This window comes from Cydia splendana, chromosome 3 (assembly GCF_910591565.1).
Source record: "Cydia splendana chromosome 3, ilCydSple1.2, whole genome shotgun sequence".
In the NCBI taxonomy this organism is placed as follows: domain Eukaryota; kingdom Metazoa; phylum Arthropoda; class Insecta; order Lepidoptera; family Tortricidae; genus Cydia; species Cydia splendana.
The window spans coordinates 18,837,962-18,862,499 of NC_085962.1; the positions used below are offsets into that span (position 1 = coordinate 18,837,962).

The 24,538-nt window shown below is 37.8% G+C and overlaps 1 protein-coding gene across 1 annotated transcript in view; it reads right to left on the reverse strand.

Annotated features, from left to right (window-relative positions):
* LOC134789384 (uncharacterized protein KIAA0930 homolog) overlaps window positions 1-24,538 on the reverse strand; it is a 77,811-nt gene that overhangs the window by 20,718 nt on the left and 32,555 nt on the right. The window contains exons 4-5 of the mRNA XM_063760016.1: window positions 21,861-21,959; window positions 2,762-2,902 (exon numbers count right to left, since the gene is read on the reverse strand). Coding sequence (XP_063616086.1) covers window positions 2,762-2,902; window positions 21,861-21,959 — 240 coding nt within the window. The remainder of the gene's footprint in view (window positions 1-2,761; window positions 2,903-21,860; window positions 21,960-24,538) is intronic.

The following is a 24,538-nucleotide window of genomic DNA, read 5'->3' on the forward strand; positions in this document are numbered from 1 at the left end:
CGCACGCTCTTACCGCTAGGCCACCAGCGCTCAAGGAAATATGTATCTCGCTTTTTAATACAATGGACATTGGTTGGAGTCTGTGCTTAACTACTTATCCTGAAACCTGAAGCACGGCTTTGACTTCGCATGAAAGTTCGCCTCACTGGGGCACTTCGGATGTTTAGGCCCAGGTGAAGATCGGTAGCCGGCCTTGCGATATTGTCAACAAAAAATTCGCGCTCGCTGCGCTCGCGTTTTTGTTTGACCCTGTATCTACATGTTGGCTTGACTGGTGAATCAATAGAGTTAGACCAAGAAAATGCTGCAATCATTTTGATAGCATACGCAGTGAAACTAGTGCAAATGTTATTTATACGTCATAATTTCATAGAAGTTTTGACGTTTAAAATAAAATAATCGTTGCAGAATTATCTTGGTCTAACTCTAGTAATTTTCTTAAAAAACTGCTTAAGTAACATCAATTTCAAGGACATTGGGTGTTGACAGCCCCATAATATGTGTGTAAAAGCAGTTTTATGACATTTTTTCAACGATTTTAACAAGTCTACAAAAGGTTCGGTTTCGGTTTCGGTTTCGGCCGAAACTAGAGCCAAAGCCGAACATTCGGTTTCGGTTTCGGTTTCGGCAAAAAAACATGTTTCGGTCGGACACTAGTTTCTAAGCATACAAATTTCAGGGTTCAGATGTCATAATGCATTGCATAACGTTGCCTACGTGGGATAAGTGTCCCTGCCTTTATAAACCTATACTCCAGACTAAGTTACTCTATTTTAACGACGTTAAGTCCCACATCACACCATTATTTTATTCACAAGAACGGTTTACACCAATTACTCTTGCTATGCTAATGCTAAACATATTTAAATAGAATTTACTCAAATCATTTAACAAATATGTACAGTCACGCTCCGTGATTGTTATGCTATTTAGGGCTCTTGTTAAATTGGAAATACTATAGCGCAAGTATGGAAACAACCAATTTAGCTATGACCCTAAATGGCGCAACAATCGCGGAGCGTGATATTACATCTATTATTTTGTGATTAAGGAAATGGGTGCCGTTCAATTTTAATACAAACATTTTGCATAATTACATTTAACTACTTTTAAAACTCATAATAAACATAATATATAGAAACAAAATCCATAATATTATTCGATATAATAATTAAATTACAGAATGTTCTATAATCATAAAAACGTTCTTTATAACGATCATTAGGAATAATTTTACTTGTTATAATATACAGTTAGTATTATGATAAAATGCAGAACTATATTTTAACGAATGATCGGGTGGCATAATATAATATGACATAAACTATAAAACAACTTACATGTTCTACCTTAAGGCAGGTCGCCGTTAGGTACGACGACGAGCGAAGCGAGGAGGAGTGTTAGGTAGAACTGCGACCCTACAGCGCGCGAGCCGAGCGAGCAAAGCGAGCGTGCCGTGGCAGCGGCCGGCGAAGCGCCAGAACCGACTTATTTTATAATAGTACACATTTTATTACCCTCTCCATCGTGAGAGGAGGCCTGTGCCCAGCAGTGGGGCGTGTATAGGCTGAATTATTATTATTATTTTGTCTGTCTCTTACAAATTCTCGGGACCATGAGGTCCTGGACATTTGGAAGGCGTGCGTGGTTTTTATAGAAAAATAACGTTATGAGCATTAAATAGTATACAAAGTGATCATTATACTGATTGCCTGTTATGCAAATACATTACTATGCAACTGAATTATGATTATTACTGAAATTATGCAATTTGTTCTTATTCATTTTGTTTTAATACTAAATAATCATTTCTGCATTTCAAAATTATGCAATTCGATTTATGCAAAATGAAAATTCGAAAATAGTTGTTATTAAAAACATTACACACCCCTACTTTATAATAAGGTAATTAAATAACGCCTAGTACAGTCAGTTCATCTAGTTTTGAATATTTACTCACTCATAAATATTCTGACATGATCCGTATAATCATTGATATCCACTCGGTATCACAGAGAGGTAGTTACGTATAAGTAGATACTGTCGCAAGTGACAGCCAAGTCAGAGCAAGCGACGTGTTATCAGATAGAGCCTATAATCACTTCTACACTGGCTCTTACGTAGATACTGATACTTAGCAATATAATACGAATGCGGATGTAAAGTTTACATATCTACATTAATCCGGTGAGATATGGAAACGTCACAAAATATTGAAATGGTGTCTTTGTTGCGGTATGAGACAATTTTCCGATGGCGAAGAAGCACCTGGGAGTCGAAGATCCTAGACTGCGCGTCGTAGCGGATGGAGCCGAGGAACAAAGCTGTAACTGCAAAAATCGAAGTACGCAAATTTCGGTCATTTTTTTCTGTCAATCTAATTACACCTTAATTCATTGGAGTAAAAGAGAAAGATCCCCGCAATTTGCGAATTTCGGTTTTCACAGTAGGCCCCCAGTCCCGCCAGCGCCTCCGCGCCTCGTCCCCGCGCTACCAGCTCCCGGTCACGTCTGTAGCACTCACCCGGGAGTCATAGACCCTGGACAGTGCGTCGTAGCGGATGGAGCCGAGGAACAGCACCGCCAGCGCGTCCGCGCCGCGTCCCCGCGCTACCAGCTCCCGGTCACGTCTGTAGCACTCACCCGGGAGTCGTAGACCCTGGACAGTGCGTCGTAGCGGATGGAGCCGAGGAACAGCACCGCCAGAGCTTCCGCGCCGCGTCTTCGCGCTACAAGCTCCACACACCGTCTGTAGCACTCACCCGGGAGTCGTAGACCCTGGACAGTGCGTCGTAGCGGATGGAGCCGAGGAACAGCACCGCCAGAGCATCCGCGCCGCGTCCCCGCGCTACAAGCTCCACGCACACCATCTCGCCGTCACGGACCACCATGTCGCTGAATACCTGCGCACAAACAACATAATATTAAGAGAATGGGTCGCGACACGAGGTTAGGTTAGGCCAATATTCAACTACACTATATACATACAGTCGAATGTAGATGTTGATAGTATTTCCGGTTATTTTATAGTCCTGTGACTACTTCTGTCAGATAAGGAGAAAGGAAATGCCATCAAAACGGAACAGAATAATTGACATGGGCCTTACGGGCACTAAGAAATAAGAATGGTGCTAGTTCAGCTTCAGCGGTGTCACTTACGAATTCGAGCCAATCGTGTAGTCTATTTAACAGATGCCTTGAAGTAGGTTACGTTCTCGATAGCGTTATTGTCAGTGCCACACTGGTGGTAGCCACATAGTTCCTATATATCATAGGGCAGTGATGACATAGACATAGAAAATGACTATCGATAAAGGATATAAATGTTCTCTTTTGTAAAACCTATTCCTGTCTATTATAGCGGGGCCTTCCGTTAATCAGAGGGACAGAATGAAGAATGACTATCACAAGCGTTATTGAGCGTTCGTCAACCTTTACAACAAACCTAGGCGGTAGGTATAAACCCTTCCGAACACATTCATGTATACGGGGTGGTTTTCAACCCTTAGCCAAATTTTACATGGTGAATGGATATACAAACCAATATTTATTATGGAATTAACATCTAAATAATTTGTTTAAAGATATTTTGTACTTATATGTGGCTTTCCTTCACAGATGGGTCCAGAAATTCTTATAGAAAGGTCCTTAATTGCACATGAAGCATAGGGACCCTTCTGTGTTGAAAAGCCACATATATCTTATTGTGTTTGTCAAACTATTTAAACCTTTATGACATTGCCTAGCTTATGCTTCTGACTTCGTCTGCGTAGAATTATTATAACCGTGATAAAAAGTACCCTAAGCCCTTCCCCGACAATCAAAAGCATAGGTATCAAATCAAATTTCATCAATCAAAATCAAATCGTACGTGAAAAGTACCAGACAGAGTATCTTTCACATCTACAATCTGTAGCGATAAAGCAGCCTGTTGTTACAACATAACATAACATGGAGGACTGGCACATGTAGTCGATCCTGCAAGTAACTAACCTATATACAATATGTGTACCTATTGTTTTGCGGCAACTATGCACTATATTGCTCTTGACCTTTTGCCAAAACAGTGTGCTGACGCAAGTGTTATGCAGTTCAGAATTTCGATTACCTAGTGGTTTGCATGCCACATATCGAGAGTTACCTTATTATTACTACCTTACGGGTATATTATTACCTTTTACGGGTCAAATCAAACACATTTCAGAAAGTTATACCTTGGACTATAAAATGAAAGTTACGCGGGGTACATATGTATTCCGTTTTTCTTTTTTGTCTTAAAAAAATAAAAATAAAATAAATAAAAATAAAAATTAGATACGAGTAAAAATTCGAAATTAATTATCTATTAAATTTTAGAGACACCCACAAATATAAATCCAATACGAATACAATACGAAACGAATCTCTGCGACCTTCAACGACATCTAAAAAGAAAATTTTATCTTGACTTCACGCTTCGATAAAAAAAGATAACAATGAGCATTGTTTGCCAATTGAATGGCGGCCGACAGTAACTAAAATTTCCATGAGTTGCTAGAACCTAATCGTACTTTAATTCGCTAATGAAACGAATAACTAAAAATAAATATAGGTATACCTTTACATACATATGTACTTCGCCCATGTATATACCATTGTAATTTTATTGTACCCATAAGTACAAATGTCACTTGCTAATCTGTCGAATTAGGATTAGGATTCGTCAGATTCCCACGGGATCGTCGAATTACCACACCCTTCGGTCAGAAGTCCGCGCTCGCGATGGTTTACAGCAGCGGTCGCAGCACGCGCACGTGACTGAAGTGCACTAAATAAGCAGAGTTTGTGCAGTAAGATTTAGAAGTTAACAGTGTGGACGATTACCTACAAGTTATGAATGCATGCCGAATTAATACCACAAATGAACAGAGTTCGTTAACACTGAGTATAATGCTGCCGTAACTTGTTGAGGACAACGACCGTAAACCTTAATAATTGAGAATCATATTCGCATGAATCGTCGGTGCATTATGTATTACTTATTATACAGCATCAGTGCAGGCGCACCGGTGGCGCTACCTTAAAATATGGGTAAGGAAATGTACATAATCAGTATAACCACATTTACGGGTTTATTTTTCAGCACTATTTGTCAAAAAGATTATAATTAATTATTTTAGGTAATTTTACAGGGAGAAGGAATTATTCTATCCACTCCATTCCACTCTCATACCTCAAGTGGGTCTTTGTTATATTTATATCTGAGAATCAATTTGAAAGTGAAACGTAGTCCCTAGGGTTGGAAAGTGGCGTATTCCTATTTGCTGCCTCACACACACATCTTAGCTTTATGTAGTTGAAGTGTGCAAAAGATAGGCAACACAATCAAAAACGTAATCGTTTTTGGATTTCTGTTGCACCCCCAAAGCCATCTACTACGCTTTGGTAGGGTATATATAAGTATTATATGGTTTTTAAAAAGCGGCAACAGACTCGTATTTTAATGGGTACAAACCAAAATGCATTCCCCTCATCCAGAACAGCAGCTCAAATAATGATTCCTAAGCATTAAATAACGATTATCTAAGTAATTAATTACCTAGTGCATGTCAGAGTCAGAGCATCAAACAATGACAAATTCGAGTTCCGTCAAGCGAAGTTAAACCTAATGTGGATGTGTTAGAGACTGAAATGTAGCTGTAGCTAGGTATGAACAACCTTTGATGTTTGAAATTGCATCTTATGTAGATGTGGCGAAGACTTGAAATTGAGTGGGAGTGGAGACCGCGCCAGCGTGACCGAGTGAAACTGTATCCCACGCCCGAGGACGTCAGGACAGGACACTCCAGTTGACGCATACACTGTCATTCAAAATACAATGCAGCGTCATACTTTTATATCTGGGGTGATATATATTTTGAACCACCAACATTGTCCTTAAATACTAAGATGAAATTTAAAAAAAAAAAAAACAATTTCGTCATAATTTACACATTCAAATCCTATTGGTCTTCGTTTGAAACGCGAAACCGTGTATATTTTACATGGAATCCACAAGTACCTACAAATATTGTCTGAGCCAGCCTTACCAAACACCCGCTGGCCAGTTACACAATATCGAAGCCCTCATTCAATTCAATTTAGTCCTCAACTCTCATGGCGGCCACATCGAGAGTTAATTGCTTAATTAATCGAAGCCGGGTCACCGCTTATTAAAGGTCAAACATTTACTAGCTATAAGATGCATATGTCGAAGGGTGATGTTATCAAACTGTTTACATTACACCGTTGGCGCTCTCATGATTTGTAACGCCTTGTAGCTTTACCTTAAAGGGGTGGTTTCCATTGACTTATAGTATATATTATGTAGGTACTTCGTAAATATGCGCCTTACGGGCACTACGAAGTGGGCCAAAAATTGGTGCGCAAATGGCATTTGTGCAAATTTCATTTCAGTGGCGAGGATGATGATTCGTTCGGCGTTATTTTCCTTAAAATTTAAAGTCAATTTGGCTAATTCCGTCATAGGGGCTATTCCGTCCACGAGCGTATATTTCTTTGATTTTCAATCGTAGGAAACAATACCATTTGCTTTTGATTGCTGAAACTGAAAGCAATCGCTGCTTTGCTGTCGACGAAATTATCAATGTTGTTTGTTGTTCGAGAAAAACGCTAATGGACGGAATAGACCCTATGACGGGATTAGCCATATTGACCTTACACATGTTATTACAATAAATATTTAGTGCTATAGGGAGACATATTTCCATTTTTGTTGTCATCAAATTGTGTTCAACGTTCTTGTTTACCAAAACGTTCTATTAATGCTCAGTTGCATCATTGTATTGCAAACGCGGTGCGTCATTCATGACTATACTCGTAGAGTCAGTAGACTTCTCTAGTATTATGAGTCATCATATATATCGTCCGGTTATCGGGTCGGAAGCCGCGGGCAGCCAGCCAAGCCCGGAACCATCCGATGTGCCAACTCTGACGTATTAACAGCAATATAAACAAAATTGGTCATACTTGGCTATTGTTCTTGGAAACTCCGTACCCATTAGCAAGCTTTTATTGCCAGATTCGAAGCATTTGAAGCTCTTTAAGTTACTTCTGTAAACCGCCAGCGAGCGAGATAAACTAGCGATCGCTCGCTAACTGCATAGTTTAGAATTATAATATTCAATTCTTTTCCGAGATGGTATCATAGACATTTATTTACTAAAAATATTTCAAATATTACATCAGAGTGGACTGTAGACACTGTAGCGTAGGCAAAATACGTGTTATACACCGTGACGATTACTATGTACCAAGTATGATTATATGTATGTATGTATTTATTGGGAAGATATTTATTATTAACATACTATGTAGTAACTAACAGCTGGTGGTTCTCGCGTAGGTATGCCTCCAATCCATATCAATTTCCATACACGTCTATATTCGATACCTATCAATTATAAAAATTTTGGAGGATCATAATTCATATTAAAAGTAAGTAATTAAAATTACAACTCAAACGGAACGTTTAATAGCAGCCTGTCTGCCTTCAATACTTGTTTACTAGCGTTTATCATTGAGAATGTCACGCACACTTCGGTCCATTCTCAAAATTCATGACGTAACACGACAGGACAGTCCTACGAGTAGGTACATGTCTACATGTTCAAATTATCGTGTCATCATAAGTTTTAACTCCGTTTCAAAGGAATCTAAGGGTCACCGAGGTCGTTATCTGAGGACTAGGTCAAGGCGCGCATTTCCGACAGCGTCACAGCGGGCTCCATACACCCACGCTCACGCGAGGGTCTAGACGATCTGTCATGGACGCTAATAGTCTCGTCGTCATGCGTGATTCAACGCGCTCAATATGCACTATTCAACAAGCTAATAACAATCTGGAATACAAATTTTGTCAACAAGTAAGATTAGCAAAAAGCTGCAGTGAAAACACATCTCGGTCTGCTGTTGCTGGCATTGGCCAGCGATGATATTATTTTTAGGCTGCTATTTAACTGATCACCAGATTTAGTAAAATTTAATACCAAAAAATATATTTTACCACCCTAAAATAATAAATGATCACCAAAATTATAACATCATTTTAATGTAAAATGATTACCAATTTTATTACATTTTACTATCCTATTAAAGGAAATTACACTAAACTAATCATTATTAACCCAAAAATAGTAAATGATTACCAAATTTCAAACCCCATTTTAATGTGAAATGATAACCAAATTTTTACATCTTACTATCCTATTAAAGAAAATGACACCAAAATTATCATTGTAAACCTAATAATAGTAAATGACCACCAAAATTAGAACTCCATTTTAATGTAAAATTATAACCAAATTTTTAAATCTTGCTATTCTTTTAAAGCAAATTACTCCAAAATAATAATTGTAAACCCAAAAATAGTAAATGACCATCAAAATTGTAACCACATTTTAATTAAAAATGTGCAAATATTTAAAAATATATCGTTATCCTATTAAATTAATTAATCCACTTCGTCACCTTTTTCTAGTAGCATTTTATTTCTGTAACAGTCGCAGTTCTAACCTAACCTAACCCACTTTTCTAGTAGCATTTCGTTTCTGTAAGGGTCGCAGTTCAAACCTAACCTAACCCACTTATCTAGTAGCATTTCTTTTCTGCTAGGGTCGCAGTTCAAACCTAACCTAACCCACTTTTCTAGTAGCATTTCGTTTCTGTATGGGTCGCAGTTCAAACTTAACCTAACCCACTTTTCTAGTAGCATTTCTTTTCTGTAAGGGTCGCAGTTCAAACCTAACCTAACAGACTTTTCTAGTAGCATTTCGTTTCTGTAAGGGTCGCAGTTCAAACCTAACCTAACCCACTATTCTAGTAGCATTTCTTTTCTGCTAGGGTCGCAGTTCAAACCTAAACTAACCCACTTTTCTAGTAGCATTTCGTTTCTGTATGGATCGCAGTTCAAACCTAACCTAACCCACTTTTCTAGTAGCATTTCGTTTCTGTAAGGGTCGCAGTTCAAACCCAACTTAACCCACTTTTCTAGTAGCATTTCGTTTCTGTAAGGGTCGCAGTTCAAACCTAACCTAACCCACTTTTCTAGTAGCACTTCGTTTCTGTAAGGATCGCAGTTCAAACCTAACCCACTTTTCTAGTAGCATTTCGTTTCTGTAAGGGTCGCAGTTCAAACCTAACCTAACCCAATTTTTTAGCAGCATTTCGTTTCTGTAAGGGTCGCAGTTCAAACTTAACCCACTTTTCTAGTAACATTTCGTTTCTGTATGGGTCGCAGTTCAGATCTAACCTAACCCACTTTTCTAGTAGCATTTCGTTTCTGTATGGGTCGCAGTTGAAACCTAACCTAACCCACTTTTCTAGTAGCATTTTGGTTCTGTGAGGATCGCAGTTCTAACCTAACCTAACCCACTTTTATAGTAGCATTTCGTTTCTGTAAAGGTCGCAGTTCAAACCTAACCTAACCTACTTTTCTAGTACCATTTCGTTTCTGTAAGGGTCGCAGTGCTAACCTAACCTAACCCACTTAACTGATAGCAGTTCAAACTGATAGCAGTTTAACCTACTTTTCTAGTAGGAGTAACGAAATGCTACTAGAAAAGTAGGTTAGGTTAGGTAGGTATGCGGTGCGGGGTACGGGGGGTTGAGCGGGAGGGGCTAGGGGAATTTTGGCATTAGTTTACTTTATTTTGTAATATGTATACATTTTTTGGTAATCATAGTGGTTTATTTAGGTGAAAATATCGCATTAATTTGGTCTTCAAGATTTGGTGATCATTAATGATTTTTGGTGATCATTCAATATATTTGGTATTTGAATACAATTTGAAGTGCAGTCGTAATTAAAACGGTGGTACTTTTGTATTTTTAGGCCTTATTTTTTTGGTGTTCAGTAATTTTTTTTTTTGGTAAGCATGATTTTTTTATTTATAGTTCGTTTTTTTTTAGCATTAGAAAGAACTTGTAAGAAGGTAAGCGATTTTGACATGTCTTTTAATTGAAAAACGCTTTATAAAAATCAATAACTATTACTTATGAAAGCAGGCGGCGTAGCACGGTCGCGTGTTTATCGCTTGTCACCATGCCTGTCACGTTCTAACAAGTATGTAAGTGCGAAAGGGACGCGCATAGTGATAGGCGATAAAAATGAAACCGTGCTGCGCCCGCTGAATACATATTTGCCGTAACTTATTTTCAAAATGTGTTTTTCAATTAAAAGACACATCAAGATTGTTTACCTTATTTCTAATGCTAAAAAAAACGAACTATAGGGTACCAAATTATTTTTTGGTGGTCATTATCTCATTATATTTGTAGCCTTATTTTTATCAATCTCTCCACTACAAGCAAACCAGTATCGTACCATCGCCCACACTGTTAACTGTACCTCGGTGGAGCTTATGCCTCTTGTAATAAGGTACACCGAGAGTACAGTTAGGACTGTTGCTGTTTGTACTACTCGTGAACAGATTTTTAAGAAAGAAGATATAGTTTTAAATGGAACAAAAAGCTAACACTTTATCATTAAGTAGATTAGTAGAATCATTTTCGTGTGCCTTTTATACATGTAGATGCAATATCCATTGTTGGTTTTTTGTCAACGTCATCTTTCATCTAATGAAACCCGATTTACCTTGATGACCGATTTACCAGTGTGGGAGAATTTAAAACACCTAACAACTTGTAACAAAATGTTATGAAGTGTTAGTGAATGTTGTCGTCTTTTATAACGCTATATACAACACTTTATAACACCAATGTGGGAGCACCATTACACATTCTTACTGCGAACCTAAACTGGATGGTGTTTAGCAAAAATGTGTCAACCCACATTCATATTGCAATAAAATGTCAACTTTAAGCGTCAGTTTTTTGAGTTGACATTTTATTGCGTAATTAATGTGGGTTGACACATTATTGCTAAACACCATCCTTACTATACTAGAGACGTGCAAGTTAAAAACTGTTTGTGAATAAATAGTAGGTACATCGATGCCAGCGACGCCGACGTTCTCACGAAAACAAACCAAAAGCCAACAACAAATCTTATTTCAATGTGATTCATTTGGAACGATGAACCGCGCAAATTCAAATGAACAATGGTAGTACAGTCATTAACTCGTTATACTGTACCCAAGCTTTTATACCTTTGCGATTTAAGTACATATAGAGAGTACGTACAGTCACTGTGTATGTACAGTCAGCATCGAATACCTAATTAGTGAGGGCGAAAGTAGCCAAATATCTCGTATTGCACACCTTTGTTACGATAGAAATAAGGATAGGATGACCCGATTTATTGGGCCACTTTAGTCGTCACTAGGTATATCTATCAGATACCGACTATATAAAGCCCCAGGTATATCGAAACGTTTAGTAACCGTGGCAACCACGGCGGGTGCTCTTAAATAGGGCGTTGAACGAAGCTGCAGGCGCAGTTCATGCACCCCCTGACCCCGATTAGAGCTTAATTGAATCTGGGATGTCGGTCGCCGTATTCCCTTATAAATACGTTAAAGCGGGGCGCCCGAAACGCTCTATGAAATCTAAAATAAACGCGATAGTTTCCGAGTGGGAGTAAAACGTGGCGGCCGAGGACGAAGAGAACGTAGCTGGAGTAAAACTTTGTTTATCTTATCATTCATCATTGTCGTTTATTTTGACGCGATTTTCACTTGATCAAGTTAGGCGCTCTTCACTTTGGATGCGGATCAGCCCGATCAGCACGCCGCTCGCCCCGCTGTGCGGACGGAATATCACAAAAATTCTCATTACTTTACGGTTTTTAAGCCAACCCTTTAGTTAATCCAAAGTCTGAGTTGTATCTAATTTATATATTTAAAATAAATAAATAACTTAGGTGGAACCCAGACTGATTGAACTTTTAAATAGGTAAAATAAATATTTATCGTACATAATGAATGTAGCAGGGATAGCAGGATATCAACTTCCGAATCGATTAAGCCCGTGGATATTGCCCAGGTGAGCAGATGACCCAGATTCCTACATAAACTGAGCTGAGCTAGAAAATAGTTTTCCAAGCAAACCAAAAAATAGGCGAACCAAAACGAACTAAACGGGTAACCCAAATTGTTAACATTTAGGTATAATATCCTCAGGAAAGTCGCCCGATTTGGTTTGCCTTTCCTCTTACATAAAATCATAGGTAATACCTTTCTCGACACATGAATTTCATCCCTCCGCATCACATACGTACTCGTACCCCTACCTACCGTGCAAGGCGATGGTGTGGAAGATCTAATAACACGTATTGGTCTCATACAGTAATACATATTAGTAAATATTATGACTACGAAACTGTTGTATAATCTGTAACCAATGGCAGAGACAAATACACAGATATAGGTACATGTGAAACCTATAAATATGTTTTCTACTGTTTGCATCGTTAATTTGTTTTGTTAACCATTTATCAGTAATTCCTATCTCCGTGAGTTATAAAATATGTATACAGCATGTGTTTCATGAGCAGCCATTATGGAAGTCGATAACTAGACTTAATTATAGTGCCATAGGTTTCCTCATTACGTGAAGTCATATAATTAGCATGCGCTCTGTGCTCGCTCACTGATAAACAGATAAAACCATACCTTGAACTGCAGCACTATAATAACGGCAACACTCAGTGACCATTGGTGGCCTTATAGTAATGTTTACGAAGATTATCCCCACTTGTTACCACCAAGTTGTCACCAGTGCTAACAACTGTGAATTCTAAATATTGCGTATAATTTAGAATTGTACAATATTACTGCAATGTTCTGCCGCCAGAGTGCAGCACTAATTTGTTTAGTAAACCATAGAGTAACTTATATATACTCGGCCTTAAACAGTTTTTTGAAAGTTTTCACTATGATATTGATGCATAAAGGCGGTTTGTTTACAAGTGGCCTACCGCGAAACGCGAAAATCGAAATGTCTTTATCTGCGTCTATCTATCGATCGAATAGGCAAGAGCCCTCTACGCAGAGTTTTGCGTAATATTCCCTACTGTACATTGTTTAGACCCCAGGACATTTGATCAAGTAGCTATAACACAATATTCATGCGTTGCATATTACGTATAGTCATATCAAAAAGCTAAATACCTATAGGTAGGTATATCGGTGTCGGTAAATGCAAACATATGTAGGTAGTCATGTAAAAACGTTTACGAATACAATAAGTGCAATTTATTTAGCATGAACCGATCGTTAGCCAGTGCAATCAGAGGACAATGGGCGCCTGAGCACACTGTTTCCTCGCGCTGAAATATCTGGACGAAAACTACAGAATCTATGCAACAATAGGGGGTATTACTGCAATGTTCTGCCGCCAGAGTGCAGCACTAGCGCCTCTAGTAAACCATAAAGTAATTTATACATAAACTGATTTTTGACAAGTTTTCACAGACAATAAAATATGATATTGATGCATCAATGCGGTTTGTTAACAAGGCCCTACCGGGAAACGCGAAATACGAAATTTACTTATCTGCCCCTTTATCGCTCGAATATGCAAGAGTGATAGAGAGGTTACATAACGAAATTCCGTTTTTTTTTTCGCGGTAGACCCCCAAATTATGATGGATTGTGGTATTGGCGGTTCACTGCACAAAACCCAGTCAAGAGCAATTCGTCCACAAAAAATTGAAATTTAAACTTTAATGAGGTCTCCTCATTGGATGCGGATTTAACTTTGTTTTTTGTTAAATGTTTAAAGAATTAATGTTACATTCATTTTCACGATGTATATTTACCTTTTTACATAACTGTCATTCTTCTTGTTGTAATTCTGAAATAAAATCACTTAAATTCCTATGATTATCTGACTAATAAAACAATCCTCGTGGAAGAATAGCTAATTACGGACATTAATTACACGATTAGTATCCGTTCAATGTCAACGCAAGCGCAAGCTAAAACTGACTGTATAATCTATGTCACAAGGTGATTATTTGTGTGTGAGCATTAACAGAGATAGAAGATAATCGCTTGCAATTTTTAGGGTTCCGTACCCAAAGGGTAAAACGGGACCCTATTACTAAGACTTCGCTGTCCGTCCGTCCGTCCGTCCGTCCGTCCGTCCGTCTGTCACCAGGCTGTATCTCACGAACCGTGATAGCTAGACAGTTGAAATTTTCACAGATGATGTATTTCTGTTGCCGCTATAACAACAAATACTAAAAACAGAATAACATAAAGATTTAAATGGGGCTCCCATACAACAAACGTGATTTTTGACCAAAGTTAAGCAACGTCGGGAGTGGTCAGTATTTGGATGGGTGACCGTTTTTTTTTTTTGCTTTTTTTTTTGTTTTTTTTTGCATTATGGTACGGAACCCTTCGTGCGCGAGTCCGACTCGCACTTGCCCGGTTTTTATTTTATATGTACAATACTCGTTTTAATATTCAATTGAGATAAGAGGCGTGGCCCGCGTGCCATGTATACGGCTACCACCAGTTTGACACTGACATACATATGGCTCGTAATCGCATATTAGTGCGAGCGAGATGTATATAAACTATAGAAAGTAAGTTACGCAGACGTTAGCGAATATGTCGTGGTAAGGCTATATACTGGTCGCATGTTGAACTTATAGTTAATGCCGTACGGCCCGATTCGAAGTTTGATACGTCAAATATTACGGCTAGATACGATATGGATTAGATATGTCAGTTGAAGAAACGTCACTTTTGACACTGACATATCTAATCCATATCGTATGAATCGGGCCGACAGACTATATGACCTAAATAGCAAACAACATTTTTAACTAGCTCGGTAGACTTTTCTGGCGTTGTAAAAAGCAGACATACGATTTTCGGGAGCAAAATTAAACAGGTACGGAGTTCCTTCATCGGTAAACAGAATTATCGATATTATCCCTATATGTACTAGTAATCACTCCAAGTTTTGCTTGTAAAAATATAATTGTATAAAAAGTGTTATAACCTTATAATTAAACAAAGTAACATATAACAATCAAAGTAATTTAGTCCTGAAGAATCCGATGACTGATGGTTATTAGTTATTAAGGTTAACGATGGTACATTAATTGACCGAAGCGAAGCGAAGGTCTACGTTTTGACTCGGGCATTTTGCTTTCGTATGTCCGGATGTTCTCCTCTACAGGTCGCAATTCTTAACCGATTCTCGTGAAATTTTGTGACCGAATTCTATGACTAAATAAAATTTTTTTGTCAATCCGGTTTTTGGAATTTTTTAAAAATGGCGGAGTCGTGATACCTGGCGCCTAAACAAATAGTCGTATCGATATCATAAGACTTTTTTCTTTTTTAAACATGTTTACAGAGTTAATAGCAAAAAATGCAGAAAAAAATTATCGCTGGTTTAGGCGGTATTTAGATATTTAATTTTAACTAATTTTAATTTGAGAAGCAGTAGCTAAATTTCGTCAACCCATCTAAGAACTATTTGGCTCAGTTTGTAAACGTTCGCTTTTTCTGTTTGCACAGAGGGTCTGGGTTCGATCCCCAGTAATTGTATGCTGGGATATTATAACTTTTTGTATTTTTTTACACATAAATTTCGTATTGTTTTTCTTTAATTTACTATACACCGTGTTTTTATTGAATTCCGTTAACTTCGGGGTATAGTTAAGTACGTTTATAAGAACTAAATGGCATAGTTAATTAAAAAAAAAAATTTTTTTTTGTTTTCTTTTTTGTTTTTTTTTTTTTGTTTAAAAAGTAATTAAATGTAGCATATAGCGTTGTTGTAACACGGGCATTACATTTAACTCAACCAAACAATTGAAATCTGTGACATATCAATGTCATTTCGTACATCAATCGACCGAGATTGTACTTAAGTTTAGTAGCAAATGTATGAACTCATTCTAAACACTAATCAATATGTAAGCCGGCCCTAAGGCAAGTGTACACGCTTGTAGAGGCCTTATAGTAAAAAAATAAATTATGGATTATCTCCGAAATGGACTTAATTAGAACATCGGTGTCTTTGAGAAAGTTACTTGATTTAAGCTCAGGAATACACCCTTGAAATTAACGGAAATAAAAAAAAACACGGTGTATTTAAAGCTCTTAGCACCATGTTATTTCAAGCTCTGCTCGCGAGGTCTACAGCTCACAGAGCCACTAGTATTTATACCTAACAGCTGACTAATCTTGATCTGTAATGAAGTCGTAAACAATCGTGGCAGTGTGTTTAGTAAACTGAGCATCCACAATGTTTCAGTGACTGTCAGTCTAAAATAGTCGAGATCAATGAAAATGGGTCGCGTATACGCGTTGAATTGCGGTTTTGCGATAAAGATTTAGAGGAATTGTGTTTCAATTAAGATCAGTATCGAGACTTTAATACATTAATATGTAAGTAGGTAGTGTAGGTACCAAACAATGTTTTAATTCAATAGCTTGCTCGCAATACCCATGCGAAATACTAGCACGTTCACCGTTAACGACACCATGTCATGCGGTTGAGGTTGCAGTATGTCACCGCAGAGTTTAGTGTCAATTAATACTCGTACTGTCAGTGCAACCTACTTACGTCGGGGACTTAAAGGCACCTAAGTGCACTTCGAAGTGGCTGTTTTATTGATGTTCTGTCTCTTGTACTTTACCGACTATGCCATTGAATGCTGAGAATATACTAGTAGTTCGCCCCGAACTTAGAACTCGCGGTTAACCAAAAATTATATAGCGATTGACTTTGTTGCACCTACTTAGGTACTCGTATAGTGCAACATAAAACTAGTGGCTCTGTGAGCTGTAGACCTCGCGAGCAGAGCTTGAAATAACATGGTGCTAAGAGCTTTAAATACACCGTGTTTTTTTTTATTTCCGTTAATTTCAAGGGTGTATTCCTGAGCTTAAATCAAGTAACTTTCTCAAAGACACCGATGTTCTAATTAAGTCCATTTCGGAGATAATCCATAATTTATTTTTTTACTATAAGGCCTCTACAAGCGTGTACACTTGCCTTAGGGCCGGCTTACATATTGATTAGTGTTTAGAATGAGTTCATACATTTGCTACTAAACTTAAGTACAATCTCGGTCGATTGATGTACGAAATGACATTGATATGTCACAGATTTCAATTGTTTGGTTGAGTTAAATGTAATGCCCGTGTTACAACAACGCTATATGCTACATTTAATTACTTTTTAAACAAAAAAAAAAAAACAAAAAAGAAAACAAAAAAAAATTTTTTTTTTTAATTAACTATGCCATTTAGTTCTTATAAACGTACTTAACTATACCCCGAAGTTAACGGAATTCAATAAAAACACGGTGTATAGTAAATTAAAGAAAAACAATACGAAATGTATGTGTAAAAAAATACAAAAAGTTATAATATCCCAGCATACAATTACTGGGGATCGAACCCAGACCCTCTGTGCAAACAGAAAAAGCGAACGTTTACAAACTGAGCCAAATAGTTCTTAGATGGGTTGACGAAATTTAGCTACTGCTTCTCAAATTAAAATTAGTTAAAATTAAATATCTAAATACCGCCTAAACCAGCGATAATTTTTTTCTGCATTTTTTGCTATTAACTCTGTAAACATGTTTAAAAAAGAAAAAAGTCTTATGATATCGATACGACTATTTGTTTAGGCGCCAGGTATCACGACTCCGCCATTTTTAAAAATTTCCAAAAACCGGATTGACAAAAAAAATTTATTTAGTCATAGAATTCGGTCACAAAATTTCACGAGAATCGGTTAAGAATTGCGACCTGTAGAGGAGAACATCCGGACATACGAAAGCAAAATGCCCGAGTCAAAACGTAGACCTTCGCTTCGCTTCGGTCAATAATAGGAAATGAATGAGAGCGCCACTTTCTACGTAACTGTCACATTTTTGACGTAAAATGCTTACACATGGCAACAATTTAGTATGGACATTTTTGAGTTCCATTTTATTTAATTTCTACTATTTTATGCAATGGATCAAAGATATCGCGTGGATTTATTGCAAGGTCTGTGGAACTCTTAACTGATAGATTTAAGCAAAGAGTAGTATGTATAATATAGTTGGCCTAGCAGATCTTGTCGCGAAGGGATATGGTCTCATAGAAAATTTAGTTTCGCGCCTTTTTCTCCTGACAAGATTTGCTTGACCATCTATATATAGGACGAAGAGAGCCCACTGGTGGAACTTTTTGCATCAATTTTGAAGCGCCATCTGTAATTCTTAACCAGAAACATCAACGTCAATATCAGGGGAGAAGGGGCATAAATAGCGTCTAAGTATGTTATGAACATAAAAAAAATCGACTTTGAAGAAAGGCTAAAAAGGATATTAATACACGAAAACAGGTTTGGTACTTTTAACTTGACTATTGATGTAAATAAAGTACCTGTCATACACGGCTGGAATAACACAAAATTGACCACGAAACAATTACACGCAGCAAGTTGTGAATCTACCCGCCATGATTTTTTCTGAATTTTCTGATAATAAAGTTCACAGCGACTGTGATGGTGTATGTAAACTTTGTTTCTTTTAACATTGTAAAACCGAAAGTATTTTTATTTATCTGAATTTTGTCGTAGTACAGGCAATAAATACGGTGTTGAGTATAATATTTTGAGTTTTATTTGTCAAAGTTGTTTTTTTTTGTGACAATCGCCTCCATGGCAACGATGACCATAAATAATGTTCTATCAGATGTTTTTTTTTGTTAGTTTCATGCTCTGGATACAAGACTTTTAAGACGTTCTGACGAAATAAAGTGAAGCCATAATTTAAAAAAAAAATAGTTTAGCGTTAAGTAATATAGATGGCGCTATTTTTTCGAATAAAGGGCTTTGTATACGGCTGTTCCTCCCCTGGATTTAAGTCACCACCTCAGAGATTAAAATAAACTGTATCTGTGCTAAGCCGAAATATTTCCTGTCAAATGTCAAATACTTACACCTACTAGTAGTTCGCCCCGAACTGAGAACTCGCAGTTAACCAAAAAATATTATAGAGCGATTGACTTTGTTGCACCTACTTAGGTATCGTATAGTGCGACATAAAATATTTAGTAGAAAATAAATGAGAGCACCGCTTTCTACGTAACTGTCACATCTTTGACGTAAAATGCTTAGACATGGCAACAATTTAGTATGGACATTTTTGAGTTCCATTTTATTCAATTTCTACTATTTCATGTCGCACTATAGGCGGCAATAAGGCGGCAATAAAGTGAAGCCATATTAAAAAAATAAGTTTAGCGTTAAGTAATATAGATGTCGCTATTTTTTCGAATAAAGTGCTTTATATACGACTGTCCCTCCCCTAGATTTAAGTATCATAGAAATCATAGATTAAAATAAACTGTATCTGTGTGCTAAGCCGAAATATTTCCTGTCAAATGTCAAATACCTATATTATGTTTATATTATTTTATTTTTATCTTGCTAATTATTTCAAAAAGGTAAATTTAAAAACGATAAAAGTGCAAACCGAGCACTTTCATTTGATACTAAATTCGACCATGTTTTTTGCAAATAAAATGACCAGAATAGCTACGCCCCTCACAAACAGCTTTTTGGCCTTCTAAGCTCTTCTACCTCAATAATCCCTTAATCCAGCCTGCTCATAATTTAATGACTAAAATATAATGCCGTCAACTACACGTTTACCCAATTTCATTTAAATTAGAACAAATTTACTTAAGTTCTTGAGTATCAAACTATCTTCTGACAGTTCAGCTTAAAAACATCGAAATGCCGGGACGTGCCGCTAGCCAGCCGCGTGATCCAAGTCGAATGTAAGAACTTCGCTTCGCTTCGCTCGCTCGTTCGATAATATTCTGGCATTTAATTATTGTTTATTAAATGTCAAACAAACTAATTAATTTAGTTGTACTTTAGGCATTTCATTTTTCATGGCTTAATAGAAAGATAGCGCTGGAAGCCGCCAGCATCATGCTGAGAAAATGCCATTTTGTGGCACTCGCTTCTGTTTATTTGTATAGGTACTATTAATTTCTTCCTGTTTGTGTTAGTTAACGAATAAAGTAGGTACCCACCTTCATATTATCTTATCTTGTTAACTGCAAGCACAATAACAAACTCACGTCATTGGAGTTAGATGAACTGGTGATATAAATAGAAGGATAGGAGAATGCCTTTGGCATTGTTTACCGAGTTTTTCATTACGGGGGTAGAGGGAGCGACGACCTGCTATCGATATAAACTGGGTTAAAGGTACGCTATATATAGCCACTATAATACACGGGTCATTCTATTTTCACTTTCTTTGGCGAATAAAATAGATGGACGTCTATTGAACTGACATAAAAAACAGTGTTTAGAAATATTACATTTGAAAAGTATTCTATATCCTATCTACCTACTAACAAATCTGGATGACATAATTTGAATAGTCGACTCAAAGGCTGCAATTGGTATCCCTACTTAATATTATAAATAAAATGCATTTCTAACATTTTCTTAGTGTCTTGTGCCTCATAAAACCCGGCACCTAGCTAGAAAAAATATATAGCGTTATAAATAAACCGATGTCTACCATCCCAACGTCGTTGTTTTGATCGCAATGTCACCTTCACGAGATTATTGCGATTCTGAGGTAATAAATACATATTACGAATTTCTCAACGGCAAAATAATAACTGATAACTTACTTAGTCAAATATGGACTGTAAACAAAAGAATTAAATCCATATGGTTATTTTATAAACAGATACAAGGTAAAGTGGAAAATGTAAATTGGTTAAGGGTTAAGGGAGATGTATAATTAAGCCTCGTGAAGGTCAGCTACCGCTCCGTTGGTGTATTGAGGAAGGGCATATATAGTTTATAGTTTTAGTAATCTCTACCTGATTGAATATTTGTCAGCTGATGCCCTGTAGGGCGCAGCCACAGAAGACAATTAATAGCATACCTACATAATTTAACCTAAATAAACCTCATTATTTTATTCCGTACGAGAACTCCTATGAGAACTCTCTGTACCCGTGATAGGCGACTTATCAAGGTTTGAATTGCTGTAAACTTCTTTTATTGTTTTTGAAACATTGATTGTTGATTTACTACAAGTGTCTCGTATTGAGGGCACCCTATAATAAACTGTACCATTACCCTGGTGCCCTTTAATACCGAGAAAGGTGAACTGGCTGATAATGTAGGCAAGCATGTTGTACATATTTATTCTGTTCTGTATTTAGTCGGTAGTACTCGAGGGCCACGAAACGCACGCTCCGAGCGTTCACGCTTGACGCTGACGCCTATAGCCGCCATACGAGTAGGTACTTTTGTTTTAACCGATGTACGACCACTCTACGACCGACCTCTTCAAAGTAATGGAGATGGGGCATTTTTTGCCAAAGTGAACTAAAATTATTGCTTACCTTTCAATAAAAGATTTATGAGTATATAAACTGTTGACAAGACTCTGGGTTACAATAACCAGAGAGAAAAATGGAAACTAGTTTTGTATTGAGAAGCGTTAGTCGGCTATCCTTTTAATTTCAGTCAGTACGCCTTAGGGCCATTACAGACGGACTACAATCCGACTGCAATACCTGTGTATGGGAATTGCATGCCGACTGCATGCAAACTGCAACGTCGGTGTGCAGTTCCCGTACAAGTTGCAGTCGGGTTGCAGTCCGTTTGTACCGGCCGTTAGGGGCTGTCCATAAATTACGTCATCGATTTTTGACGATTTTGGACCCCCCCCCCCTATAATCATCCAAAAATCATGCTTCAAATGACCCCATTTCCTCCTACTTCATGCTACCGTCATCCGATGTCCAGACCCCCCCCCCCCCCTAATTTGAAATGACGTAATTTATGAATAGCCCCTTAGTGTAGACGGAATCTAAGTGCGTACAATAGTAAATGAACAATGAAACTGACCTCATCGAAGTTATCGACCATGAAGCATATGTGGGGGTAGGTGATCTCTTCTCCCTCGCCTTTCGTATCCATCTTGCGGCGGCTGGGCGACGCGTATACCTGCGCATAAGACACACACTTAGCCAATGAAGTTAGGCTACTTAGGTATACGGGTTGTTCGTTCCACCAATTATTAAAGAATAGTGAAAGTTACTCAGTAAAAAACTTTTTACAAAAAAAATGAAACCGACTTCAAAAAGGATGTAAAAAAAATATTATCCTTTTTTTTATGTCTATGCGTTACCAACTGATATGTTTGAAGTCGATGCCAAGCCAAATTTTGAAGCATACCATGACTTTGGTGCGATCCGATAAGGATTTACCTACGTTGGATTGCCTTACACGACGACAATGAACGTACTTTCTGTAGGTACAGTCGACGTTAAAAATATGTTTACACTTTTCGCCTTATTACAAAGGAGTAAGGTGCAAAAGTGTAAACATATCATTGACGTCGACTGGACCTAAGAACACACCTCAGAACACACGATCAAACCTTCTTGGCGCAATCCGTACCATGTTTGTCGGCACATTAGTGTAAATATAAATGCATTTTTTTGCCGTCGTATTTTTTAAAGAGCATTTCTTACTTTTGCTCGATCAGTCTATAGCACGCAAGTGTGGGATTGGGACTGAGTTATTTCCCGTCCCTTATCCAGAGGACTACATTTCAAAATATAGGATTCAAGGAATTTACCTTCTTGCCAAATTTCACCTAAAGCGGTTCAGTTGTTTAGCCATGAAAAGGCGACAAAAAGGAAGACAGAATTCTTTACACATTTATAATAGTTATTAGTACAGTTCTAATGGGATTTATAGCCATAAAGCTGATTATTTTTGACTGGTATTGTTACTACTTGGCTTGGCACCGACTTCAAACATATCAGTTGGTAACGCATAGACATAAAAAAAGGAGAATATTTTATTTCATCCTTTTTGAAGTCGGTTTAATTTTTTTTGTAAAAAGTTTTTATTTCACCATTTTTAGTTTTAACGCATTGTTAAGAGCGCGACGCATGAATGAAAAACAAGATCATGTTTAACACTAAATTCGTGTACTTTAGTAAAAATGTAATCAGGAATTTTCTCGAGTCCGTCTGGGAAATTATAATTCATGTCAACTAAATCCATCCGCCCGCCCCGCCACTGACCCAATCCCTCAGCCCCCCGATCACTCAACCTCACAGCACATCAACCCCTGATCCAGGAACCCCTCGATCCTGAACCAGCAACCCTTCAACCGCCATTCCCCGACCCCTTAATCCCTGACCCCTTAACTCCTAACCCTAACCCCCGATCAGTAGCCTTACCAGCTTACCACGAGTTTGACATTGATATATTCGCTAGCATGTGTGTAACTTACTTCCTATGCATCTCGCTCGTACTAACCTTAGTGTGAGCGAGATGCATAAAAAGTTACATTTAGATGCATAAGACGTTAGCGAATATGTCAATGTCAAACTCGTGGTAAGGCTACAGTTGCAGTACATCAAATTGGTGGTTTTCGGAAGCAAATGCTCGAGCTACTCTACAAAACCCCGAAATCACATAACACGTGCCTTTAAAAATTGAGGAGTTCCCTCAATTCCTCATGGATTCCATCATCAGACCAGAACCAAAAATAAAACGGGAACACCTTGGAGGTAACTTCTTCCAAACAAAAAAATTACTCAAATCGGATCACAGGTGCCGGAGTAATCGCTGAACATACTTACATTTAAAGAAATCATCATCATTATCATCAAAATAATCATCATCATCAGGTCTACTTCATCAAATTGGTGGTTTTCGGGAGAAAATGCTCGAGTTGCTTAAGAAAACGCCCAAAACTCTATGCATGTGCCTTTAAAAATTGAGGAGTTCCCTCAATTCCTTATGGATCCCATCATCAGAACAGAACCAAATTAAAATGGGACCAACTCGGAGGTAGGTCCTTTCAAACAAAAAAAAAAGAATTACTCAAATCGGACTACGGATGTCGGAGTAATCGGTGAACGTACTTAGAAAAAAAAAAAACAGCCATAACCGAATACAGAACCTCCTCCTTCTATGAAATTGAAGTCGGTTAAAAAACAGCTTGTACCACTGGACGTTGGACGACCAAGATTTAACGCTAGGTATATTTTTCTAGAATGTGGCTTAGTTTCGGATTAAACATAGTAATATAACATAATAAAGCAAAAGCCGTAAACCTAGGGTTAACTTAATAAGAAACAGAAGATCAGTCATCCGCGCCACAAAGCCAATTCCTCTGCTATTTTCAGAGAAATATTCGTAGAAAGTGTACAAACCAATAAACTAACACAAAATAAAATAAATCCAATCACGCTTTATCCGGAGCCGAGGCGCAGTATACCTATTACCTACTTATAGTTGAAAATTCTCAGAAATTAGATAATTCTCAGGCCGCGGACTGGACGCATCCGGCGCGCGGTGCGATGAGCGGCACATCAAGACTAATCATACATTTGGACGACCTCATATTGAATGGCTTTCTCGGCAGTCCACGGCCTCATATAATTATACCCGACTACATTTATAGCGTCGATCTAGTGTGAGGGCACCTGCACCGCGCGACCAAAGGGTCCGGGTGCGGGCGTGTCTCCACGTCATAAAAACCCGAAATAGACCAGACGAGT